Here is a 12025-nt window from a genome sequence, read left to right as displayed (position 1 = left end):
CATTTTAAATTTGGCGAGATTGAGACAGTTGAATTCGGTGAGATTGAGACAGTTGGCTTTGATCAACAAATTGTTAGTTTCAGTTGATGAAAGAAACTAGGACAACAGCCTCTATCTGGATGAACTCAGGTTTGCGATCCTCAGACTCCTCTGTCTCCAACTTTCCCCATTTTCTTTCCCCATTCAGGAGTACATGAACAAACGGAGCAACGAACTAAAGGGCGAATGGAGAAAGTCAACCTCACTCTGGTGATCGAATTCACTCTCTTGGGGTTTTCTGAAATACAGGGGCTTCTGATGTTGTTTTTTGCTCTCTTCCTAGCTATTTACTTCCTGACTCTGCTTGGCAACGCCACCATCCTCCCTACTGCCTCAGCCCCCAGCTCCATTCCCCCATGTACTATTTCCTCTTTGAATAGTTCCTCCTGGATGTATGTTATTCCAGTACCACAGTCCCCAAGATGATAGATGGTTTCATCAATGGCTCCCAGACCATCTCCTACGATGGCTGCCTGGCTCAGTGCTATTTCTTTCACTTCTTTGGAGGCACGGAGGGCCATCTTCTCACTGTTATGGCGTTGGACCAATACTTGCGCCATTATGAGCAAGATGGTTTGCAGCAGGTTGATGCTTGGAACGTGCCTTGTCAGAACGCTCCACTCCACCTTTCAGACGCTGCTCACCTTCCGTTTACCTTACTGCGCTCCCTATGCGCTTGAACACTACTTCTGCAATGTCTCTCCTTTGCTCAAAGTGGCATGTGCTGACACATCTCTAAACAAAATAGTTATCATGGTCAATGTTGGCATCGTAGCCCTCAGTTGCTTCCTCTTGATCCTGGCCTCCTACATCCGCATCGTTGTGACTATTCTCAAGATGCGATCTGAAGAGGGGAAGAAGAAAGCTTTCTCCACCTGCACTGCCCACCTCATTGTTGTCTTGACCCTCTATGTTCCTTGTGTCCTGATTTCCTTGCAGCCAGCCACCACCAACTCTGTCCAGAAGGCCATGGCTGTCTTCTACACCGCCATCACCCCTGCCTTAAATCCTCTCATCTATTCTTTGAGAAGTGAGGAAATAAAAAAGGCAGTGAAGAAACTTCTAGTCAGGCAGGTATTTTCCTGAAGAAAAAAAGAGACACGGATGAATCACACAACATTTCCCCCCACATCATACATAATGGGAATGTTACAGAAATGGGAAGTGGAATGGGCATCAGGCTTCTCCCAAAGGAAACTTGGACAATTTCCATTCCATTCCGGCGAAGAGTTCTGTGAGATCTTAAACGTGTTCATAGTGACATGAGTTTTTATAGTTGTTAAATCCTTGAAGTGGCTGAGCAATCCCCATTTCGATAAAGTAGGATCTAATCTGTGATCATTTATAGTGAACTAAACCTGTTAGAGCTATCTTTATGCTTTATGGATTGATCATTTAGTTCTTTCCTGTTGGTTCAATGGGGTTTACAAATCACAGTTAAAAATTACACAATGTAACACATACAAAATACAACCCAAATAAACCATTCTCCCCAAAAACGTTTTCCCTTATCAAGCATGTAAAAATAAAGATGCAAAATAATGGTTTCTACATGTATATGGGGGAGCAGTCACTGGGTCATGGATCCTTGGGCATGTACACTGGAAAGCCACTGCCAATCAGAAGAGACAATATTGGCCTTGATAAACCAATGGTCTGACTCATGTGTACTTTATGTATACTTCATGTGTCCTTCTGCCTTCATGTCAGGCAGAAGGCTGAACCATAGAGCTCTGGGAGCACCACACCAAGTATGGTTTGGGCCAAGCTGAAAGGATTTTACCACGGTGATAAATACTCTTCTGAGGTCTGCTTGAGCCAACGTTGAAGGAAATCTGTGCACCCCCACAGAATTAGAATACACATTTGAAATTTGCCTGAGAATTCCCGCACCTTCCTGAAAATCAATTCATCTGCCATTCATGGCCTACTTAGGGCTTAACTGGATTGGTGGGGTTGCCAACCTCTAGGTACTAGCTGGAGATCTGCTATTACAATCAATCTGCAGCCTATAGAGATCAGTTCACCTGGATAAAATGGTTGATTTGGCCACTGGGCTCTATGGCATGAAGTCCATCCCCTCCCCAAACCCCACCCTCCTCAGGCTCTGCCCCAAAAACTTCCCATTGGTAGCAAAGAGGGACCTGGCATCCCTATTGATTGGGCGCTGGGAGACTGTGTCTGCCCAATGCTTTTCAAATTGTAACCTCAGTCATGCAGGACCCCAATTTGGATAAGTTACATAGGGGTAGGAAATAGGCTATTGATACCAGCCTCCAGGTGGGACCTGGGGACCCCCGCAATTACAGCTTATCTCCAGACTTTGGAGGGTGGGCTCTATGGCATTGTACCCCATGGAGGTCCCTGTCCTCCCCAGGCTCCATCCCCAAATCTCCAGGAATTTCCCAACCTGGATCTAGCAATCCCATGCCCCCCATCCCCTGCTGGTGGCCAGGGGGGACCTGGCAACCCTAGAAGAGGCTGGGTTTAATTTTACAAGGATTCATCAAATAACTCTGAGCCCCCTGCTAATATTAGCCTTGGAAGGAAAAAAAAAAGTGGTGTGCCTTCCGAGAGCCAATAACAATGCTTATGAGGTGGTGAATTTTGATTTGTGAAATCGCATAGCAGAAGGGTTAAACCACTCTCTCCCTTGCCTGAACATCCCAATCCAAACGGTGTCCTTGAATGCCTGTTGTTACCGTTTCAAAAACACAGGGAAGAAGAACCATTCACAGATCTTCCAGCATCTTCTGTATCTAGTCTCTTGTCAACCATTACATAAGAACATAAGAAAGGCCATGCTGGATCAGACCTAGGCCCATCAAGTCCAGCAGTCTGCTCACACAGTGGCCCACCTGGGGCCTCTAGGAAGCCCACAAACAAGACAACTGCAGCAGTACTGTCCTGCCTGTGTTCCAAAGCACCTAACATAACAGGCATGCTCATCTGATCCTGGAGAGAATAGGTATGCATCGTGACTAGTAGCCATTTTTACTAGTAGCCATGAATACCCCTCTCCTCCATGAGCATGTCCACTCCCCTCTTAAAGCCTTCCAAATTGGCAGCCATCTTCACATCCTGAGGCAGGGAGTTCCACAATTCAACTATGCATTGTGTGAAGAAATACTTCCTTTTCTCTGTTTTGAATCTCTTGTCTTTATGTAAGGAAATAAATGATCTGTGCTTCAACCTCTCCCTTCCCCTTTTGAATAGCTCTCATTAGAATTTATGATCAGGAGACATCATTAATTATTTTTAGGTAAAACAAATGAAGCCTCACTACCACCTGCGGGTGATCTTGAGGGAAAGATGTTCACCGAATGGCATGTGACGGAGGGGTGTCATGATCACATAAATACTCTGTAGCCATCTAGGAGAGTTGATGGTATGTTGGACTCTCTGGGCAAAATATACCATACGAAGAAAGGGTTATGATTTTCATTGCTTCTAAAGAGATTTTATTTGCCTTCTGATTAGAGACTGTTGTATATAGGCTGGAATTTGTTACCGGCTTCTTTGAAGCTCATTTTATGAGACAAGATAGGAATGGGTTGGTGTCCTTCTGTAAGTTCAACATTGCCTATATGTATGAGGGTGTCAACCATCTGAAATGTTGACGAACGACGATAAGGAGAAATGGCAAAGATGTGCAGCACGAAACTTTAGCTGGTTACGAAAAATCCACCTTGCATGAAGCGGAAAGGTAATTATATTTAGTCACAATTATCACCAGATGCTGACAGATTAATCTATTTGTTATCAGATATGGACCCTTCTATTTCCCAAATAATGGCACTTTATGGCCTGGTGGCCAAGAAAATCAGGGCGACACAAATCACGAAAGGTGGTAAAGCTGGTTAGAGCCAAATGGGTGTATTTTAACTGTTTAATTTCTGAATCCAATGATTCTGGTTTTGTTTATTTTAATGTTGATATATTGTTTTAGATTGTAACGGCCTATGGCCTTATACAATAAACTTGACTTGACTATTATATTTAGAACCTGTTAACCTTCTTGAAGGTGCTAGAAAATATTCTGAAGTGTAAGGATGTGTCACTGGCCACCAAGATTAAGTTAATTCATGCCATTGTATTCCCTTTTACTATGTATGAGTGTGAAAGCTGGACATTGAAAAAAGCTGATAGGAAGAAAGTAGATTCCTCTGAAATGTGGTGTTGGAAAAGAGTGTTAACGGATACCCTGGACTGCCAAAAAACACAAATCAGTGGGTTCTAGATCAAATCAAGCCTGAACTGACCCTAGAAGCTAAAATGACTAAACTGAGGCTATCGTATTTTGGTCACGTTATGAGAAGACGAGAGTCACTGGAAAAGAGTCATGCTAGGAAAAGTTGAGGGCAGCAGGAAAAGAGGAAGACCCAACAAGAGATGGATTGACTCAATAAAGGAAGCCACAGCCCTCAGTTTGCAAGATCTGAGCAAGACTGTCAAAGACAGGACATTTTGGAGGACATTGGTTCATAGGGTTGCCATGAGTCGGAAGCGACTTGACGGCACTTAATACACACAATGAGAGGGAGGGCAGGAAGGGTTGCACCAGTGTTTGGCTCTCGCCCTTTCTTACATGCCCAGGGTATTGCTGATCGCCACTTTGGGATCAGGAAGCAATTTCCCTACAGGTTAGATTGGCCAGGGATCCTGGAAGGCTTTTTGCCACCCTCTGGGCATTGAGTAGGGGTTACTGGGGGTGAGGGTGGGAGGTAGTTGTTAATTCCTGCATTGTGCAGAGGTAGGACTAGATGACCTTGGTGGTCCTTTCCAGCTCTATGATACTATGATTTACTCTTTCAATACTCTTTCAACGGTTTATACACACAATCTTCAGCATCTATCACAATGCCTTAAATGGAGTTAGATTATTGGTCTGCATAGCCCAGTATTGTCTATATTGACTGAAGACCGCTCTTCAGAGTCTCAGGAAGAGGGAGGCCATTGCCAAGTCAGCTATGTGAGGTCCAGGGTGGTATAGTGGCTAGTGTTGGATGAGGATCTAGGAAACCCAGGTTCGAATCTCCACTCTGCCATGGAATTTGCTGGGTGACCTTGGGCCAGTCACACACTCTCAGCCAAACCTATCTTACAGGTTTGGGGTGAAGATAAAATGGAAGAGAGGAGAACAATGTAAGCTGCTTTGGGTCCCCATTAGGGTTGCCAGGTCCCTCTTCTCTACTGGCGGGAGGTTAATAGAGGCTTAATGTGTGGAGATGAGTAGTTTAAGCTTTTTATGGTATGGAAGTAAATAATGTCATCTAATAAATAACATACAACATAACTATTAGATGAACAGGACATTTCCCCTCAGCAGAACTGCTGGCAATTAATTAGCTGACACCAACATGGCGTAGTGGTTAAGAGGTGGACTCTAATCTGGACAACTGGGTTTGATTCCCCGCTCCTCCACATGAGTGGTGGAGACTAATCTGGAGAATCTGGTTTGATTCTGCACTCCTACACATGAAGCCAGCTGTGTGACCTTGGACTAGTCACAGTTCTCTCAGAACTCCCTCAGCCCCACCTACCTCACAAGGTGCCTGTTGTGGGAGGGAGGGAGGGAGGGAAGGTGATTGTAAGCCACTTTGTGACTCCTGAGAGAAAAGCGGGGCATAAAAGCCAACTCTTCTTCCTGTTCCCTGCTTCTCTGTCTTTTTTATGGTGTTCCCAAATTACAGTTTCTAGAGGCATTAAAATGGCTGTTCTAAAATTATGTATTTATCAGGACACATTTGGAACAAGTGCAGAGGAAGTAACACCTAATTCCTGGAAACAGCTCCAGTTAGAAAGCAGGTACCGGTTTTCAGAAATAGATATCAATTGGATTACGGTCACTGTCTTCAAAAATCTGAGTCCCAAGAGAATAACTTCTGTTTTGGCAAAAGTACAGAATCTTCTCACATCTGTCTGAATGGGAAAAGTTGAAATGCATACCCTTACAGTTTCAACCTAACTGTATTTCATTTGAAATGAGTTTTGAGTACAGTTTCCTTCCAGATAAATGTGGTTAGAGAGGCAGCTGCCAGGGGTGAAAGCTCAAAACCCTCAAATTCAAAATTTGAGCGATAAACTCTGTTGAGTTTGGAGCATCATCAGGCAAATTGAAAATCTGAACCAGTTACCATCCTGTATTTAGTATGTATATATTTTTTTCTTTTAGAAACAATGTGAGAGATTATGCATGATTTCCCCTGGAGTTGAACAGTTGATGCTGCATGTGAATATCTTCCATCCTTTGCATTTTGGAGAGTAACGGTTGGCATCGTTCGGGGTCCTGCCCTGTCCTTGATGCAGACAGCCAGCGCATGAATGGAGCGTGAAAACCGAACAGGGCCATACCACTTCATCATAGTGGGATTCCCATACCCCCTTGAGCTAGGAGTCCCACTGTTCTTCTTCTTTTTGCTCATCTACCTGCTGACAGTCTGTGGAAACCTCCTCATCCTCTTGGCCGTGGGATCCGAGCCCCAGTTGCACAGGCCCATGTACTGGTTCCTTTGCCACTTGTCCTTCTTGGACATGACTGTCTCTTCTGTGGTGGTACCCAAGGTGATTGCTGGATTTATCAAGGGCGGTGGGGTCATCTCCTTTGGCGGGTGCATCACCCAGCTGTTCTTCTTCCACTTCCTGGGCTGCACCGAATGCTTCCTGTACACCGTGATGGCCTATGACCGCTTCCTGGCTATCTGCAAGCCCCTCCGTTACAGCACCCTCATGAACCGGAAAGCCTGCCTCTGCCTCTCCTTTGGGACGTGGTTTGGTGGCTCATTGCACTCCATGATCCAGACCACCCTGACCTTTCACTTGCCCTATGGCTGTGGGACCCAAGTGGGTTATATTTTCTGTGACATCCCGGCGGTGTTGAAATTGGCCTGCGCTGACACATCGCTCAACGAGATGACCACTTTCGTAGACATTGGCTTCTTGGCCATGACCTGCTTTCTTCTCATCCTCACTTCCTACGTCTACATAATCTCTGCCATCCTGAGGATCCAAAGTGCTGAGGGTCGGCGACGGGCCTTCTCCACTTGTGCTGCCCATATCACTGTGGTGGTGACGTACTATGTCCCCTTGGTGTTCATCTACCTCAGGCCAGGTTCTCAGGACCCCCTGGATGGCGTGGTGGCCGTCTTCTACACCACCGTGACTCCACTCCTGAATCCAATCATATACACACTGAGGAACAAAGAGATGAAGAGTGCTTTAAAGAAGTTGTGGGTGAAGAAGACATTTATACTGATAGAATAATTCACCATCATGTGAAAAAAAATTCCATGTTCATGAACTGTGATTGAACATAAAAAAGGCATCATACCCTTTCCATGGATAATAAAAATGTATTGATTTTCCAGTGAGACCTGGGGTCTAGGTAGGATTGCCAACCTCCAGATGGTGGCTGGAGATCTCCTGCTATTACAACTGATCGCCAAACAATAGAAATCAGTTCCCCTGGAGAAAATGGCCACTTTGGCCATTGGACTCTATGGCATTGAAGACCCTCCCCTCCCCAAAATCCACCTTCCTCAGATTTCACCCCCAAAATCTCCAGGTATTTCCCAACCCAGAGCTGGCAATCCTAAGTCTAGGGTTGCCAACTTCATGTTGAGAATTCCTAAAGATCTGAGGTAGAGCCGGGGGAGGGCAAAGTTTGGGGAGGGACCTCAGCAGGGTATAATACTAGAGTCCACCCTATCAAGCAGCCATTTTCTTCTGGGGGACTGGTCTCTGTAGTCTGGAATCCATTTGTAATTTCAGGAGATCCCCCCACCCCCTGTGGCTGGCAACCCTATTGGTGAGGAAGAATTTTGTTGTGTCTCCATAACGTTCCTAGCAGTTTTTCTCTTGTAAAGACCAGGGGGAGTGGGACAACCATGGCATTGGGAAGGAAAGAGGAGGGGAGGAGGTGGATTTTTGTACATTTATTTTTATATTTCTCTCAAGGTGTCTATGATGCTTCTCAGTCGACAGGCTCCCGGGGTGACAAATGACCCACCAAAGCTAAAATAAAATTGTTTGTTACAAAACCAATTCAGCATGGCATAAAAATCAAGATTCGAAAGGGGGGGGGAAAGGTAAAAACAGAGAAAATACACTTAATTCAAATATACTTTACTACTTTTGAGGAAAACCCTTAATATATACACAAGGTACAAGGTAAACCACCATACAATTGTGTAAGAAACATTCTTATAATGTATGTCAAACAATATTATGAAAAAACCATTGTACAAAATTACAGGACAATGCAAACACACGGACAATTTACTCCAGTGATAGATTATACTCTTACAGTCCCATCTTGTCCAGTGGAACAAAATATCCCATAATTGGTTTCAACTGTATTGTAATAAAACTTGTCAAAGTGTTCCAAACAGTAGACTCACTACAGCTGCGTGGAACCTTCGCGCTGCGAAGAAGATGCACTTGCTTCTGAGACAGCTGGTTAGCCTTAGCCAATCAAACTACAGTTCTTTGAAATCTTCGCTGTCCAGCTCTGTGTTTCCAAAACTATTGCAATATTCCTTATAATAATGGCTCGGGCAAATGCCCTGATTTGATAATAACCTGGGCAAACGCCCCAATTTGAGAAGACTCCGGTTTTATCTTGTTTTGTAGGCTTCCTCAGAATGTATTTTCCATATTATCTAGAATAGCAACAGTATGTAATAATGTACATGCCCACATACAATATTGAAGCAAAATCATATACAAGTGCAATTATATCCTACACTCACCCGACCAAGGTTCTTTTTTGTGTGGCTTATGAAGAGCCCCGTGGCACAGAGTGGTAAGCTGCAGTTCTGCTGTCCAAGATCTGCTCACAACTAGAGTTTGATCCTGAAGGAAGTTGGTTTCAGGTAGCTGGCTCAAGGTCAACTCAGCCTTCTATCCTTCTGAGGTTGGTAAAATGAGTACCCATCTTGCTGGGTGTAAGGTGTAGATGACTGGCAAATGCTATGGCAAACCACCCCATACACAAAAGTCTGCCTAGTAAATGCCGGGATGTGACGTTACTCCATGGGTCAGTAATGATCTGGTGCTTGCACAGGGGACTACCTTTATTTTTTATGAGTGGCACAACTAGGCAAATCAGTAAAATACCTCTCAAAAAGAAGCGTGATGCAATTACATTTAGAATCTTGTTAAGACTGCTCGTCTGCAATATTTTATTGACGTGAACCTCAGTAAAGGGCAAGATGGAAGTGAAATGAAGGAAGGGAAAACTTTTGTGTGTATTCCTGTACAGGGATTAATCTTTGGAATTCTCCCAACTGAACCAGCATTACAAATTAAACTCATGGCAGAGTAAATCTGCAGAGCAATAAATAAATTAATTGGGGGAGGTTCGCTTGATTATGAATGAACCTCTCTGCCTCCTTCTCAACAACTTCATAAATATTGTTCAGCTTTCACATATCTGCTATGCTCATGGAAGCTCTGAGATCCTTCGGGGCACGTGGAATGGAAATGAGTCACGAAGCTTTCCAGGATCCTTGGCAGAACCCAGAGGACAACCATATGTTTATTTTTTCCTAGCTGGGTATAATGCCAATGGGAGAAGAAACACGATGTTGCTTTGTCAGGTATCCAATAAAGCGGAAAGCAACAAATCCGCTTACCAGTGGGAGGGAGTGTGCTTGATTCTTCAGGCAAGACTCTCTAAGGGACCCACAGGAGGTGTTCCCAGAGGGTGCACGGATTTATAGTATGGCTCATAAAGAACACCATATTGAAAGCCATGATAATACCCATCCACTACAGCTTCATGGGAGGTGAGTGCATCTAAATTCAGAACTATGCTTCTGTTAAGAATACATAGGATTGGATATGTATAGCTTGTCAGCTTGATTGTGCTCATTTCTCCTACTCATTGAAGTTTCCACCCCATATGACTTTGTCCACATAGATCCTGAGACCCCTGGCACAGCCTTTTGGATCTCCCTCTTTCACCAGTGGAAAAGGAGATTGGATCCAACCCCTATATTCACAATCCAGAATGTTAGCCAGTGGAAAACATTACACACACCGAAAAATGCCAAGATCTCTCCATCTGGTCTCTTAACCGAATGCCACCTAATCCCAGTTGCAAAGGACGTGGCTTTAGTCACTCAGTAAGGATGAGGACGCTCAAGGTATTCATGCTGAAAGGAATTTAAATCAGCTGGGAACAAGTAGGAATCTATGTTGAAAATCAGAGGGCATCTTCCATCTTCTGGGAAGAAATTGGGTTACCAGTGTTTACCTGCAGGACCCAGATGGGGGAGTGAAAGGTGGTTGTTTTCAAATACTGTTTGAACAGAAAAATGTTAGAGAGATTCCTTTTTTTCACATCCAGTGGGGGATTGGCCTGTGGCCCTGTGGAGTGACCGATTCAGAGGCTGTGAAAACATTTCCTTTTGAAGTCTGAGAGGGTGAAATAGGAGGTGAGCCATCAGAGAGGGGTCAGTCACCCTGACACATAGAGTTCTTCCATCTTCTGATAATTCTTCTGTGCCTTTATCAGCTTTATGGTGGGAAGAAAGTGATCTTATCTTGGGGTCTTCCCCCATCTCCTCTCCACAAATCCCTTCAGTAAATAACCCAGCATACTTAGTAGTAAATGTTTATTGTGTGTGGTCAAAGGGTATTACACAGCATATTTAAGTGCACAAACTATAAGCTTAATAAATTAATTATAGTATAGTATAGTATAGTATAGTATAGTATAGTATAGTATAATATAGTATAGTACAGTATAGTAGGGAAGGGGCTGTGGCTCAGAGGAAAAGCATGCTTTGCATGCAGAAGGTCCCAAGTTCAATTCTCAGCATCTCCAGTTAAAAGGAGCAGGTGCTGTGAAAGACCTCTACCAGAGACCCCGGAGGGTTGCTGCTGGCCAGAGTAGACAATACTGACTTTGATGGACTGATGGTCTGATTCTGTAAGGTGGCTTCACTTGTGTCCATGTGTATGTAGCATTTAACGACGATCAGTTCATCTTTAATAATGAATCCAGATGCACAAGGTTGTTGTTGTGGTTGTGGTTCCTATTTGGCTCTGTAAGCCTTGAAGGCCAAAGGTGTAAAGTCAGATAGGTCCCACCTTGGTTGTCTGTGTCACACACCACATGCCACCTCTCCAAGTTGGGAGGAGAGCATTGGGGGTGTGGGAGATAGCCTGAAGAGGAGTTAGTGACCCAGTAGCCCAAAATTAGGGTTGCCAACCTCCAGGTTTCTTGGGATTACAACTGATCTCCAGGCAACAGAGATCAGCTCAGCTGGAGAAAATGGTGGCTTTGGAGGTGGACTCTGTGACATTACTCCCCACTGAAGTCCTCTCCCCAAACCCCACCCTCCCCAGGCACCAAGCTAAATCATTGCTGTTTGGCCAAGCTTATGACTGAAGTTTTATGCTTTTCTTTTCAGCAGTTTTGTTTCTATTTCATTTTTTGTTTATGCTGCCTGGAAATTTTTTGGGATGGTTTTATTGCCGTGGGGGTGGTTTGATTGTGCTTTTTTCAGGTGATTGATTTTTGAATTTTTTAACCTTTTATAGTATCTGGAGAGGTGGAATACAGGTATCTGGCATGCAGATCTTTTAATAAATACATAAAACAATTGTGTATTTTTGGAATGTGGCTCTAGGAATTCAACTTTTCTAAAACAATGTGATGAGTGAACACTGAAGACATCATTGCTTGGACAGTTTTCAAGAAAATTTGAACTTTTTGTTAAATGGTCCATCTAAAAAAGTCAAATTTTGAAATAAAAAATTCAAATGGTGAATCATTATAATTTGTGAGAGTTAGTGTGGCTTAACAGCTGAAGAGTACAAATCAGGAAATCTCTATTTTTGATCTGAATGTGGAAAATTAGGGCCAGTCGTTTTATTTGAGGGGTCAGTAAATAATCCTAATACGATTATGCTCTGAATCTTATCCCTGTTCTTTCCCCCCTCTCTCGTTGGATTCAAGCTTTTTTCCTTCTGTCAG

The 12025-nt window shown here is 43.9% G+C and overlaps 1 protein-coding gene and 1 pseudogene across 1 annotated transcript; both read left to right on the top strand.

Annotated features, from left to right (window-relative positions):
• The first annotated feature begins 225 nt into the window (after positions 1–225).
• On the top strand, positions 226–1125 carry LOC130490248 (olfactory receptor 10G4-like; annotated as a pseudogene).
• A 5238-nt stretch (positions 1126–6363) lies between these two features.
• On the top strand, positions 6364–7302 carry LOC130490247 (olfactory receptor 10G6-like). Its single transcript, XM_056864072.1, has one exon. The coding sequence runs from the start codon at positions 6364–6366 to the stop codon at positions 7300–7302; it is 939 nt and encodes a 312-aa protein (XP_056720050.1).
• Positions 7303–12025: the final 4723 nt, after the last annotated feature.

The sequence above is a fragment of the Euleptes europaea genome, chromosome 18 (genome assembly GCF_029931775.1).
Source record: "Euleptes europaea isolate rEulEur1 chromosome 18, rEulEur1.hap1, whole genome shotgun sequence".
In the NCBI taxonomy this organism is placed as follows: Eukaryota; Metazoa; Chordata; class Lepidosauria; order Squamata; family Sphaerodactylidae; genus Euleptes; species Euleptes europaea.
Note: the sequence above shows the minus strand (reverse complement) of the source record. Positions and strands in the feature narration are given on the sequence as shown.

Bases quoted from the DNA above. Each gene is read 5' to 3' on its own strand.
- LOC130490247 (XM_056864072.1), top strand. From the start codon at position 6,364: ATGGAGCGTGAAAACCGAACAGGGCCATACCACTTCATCATAGTGGGA.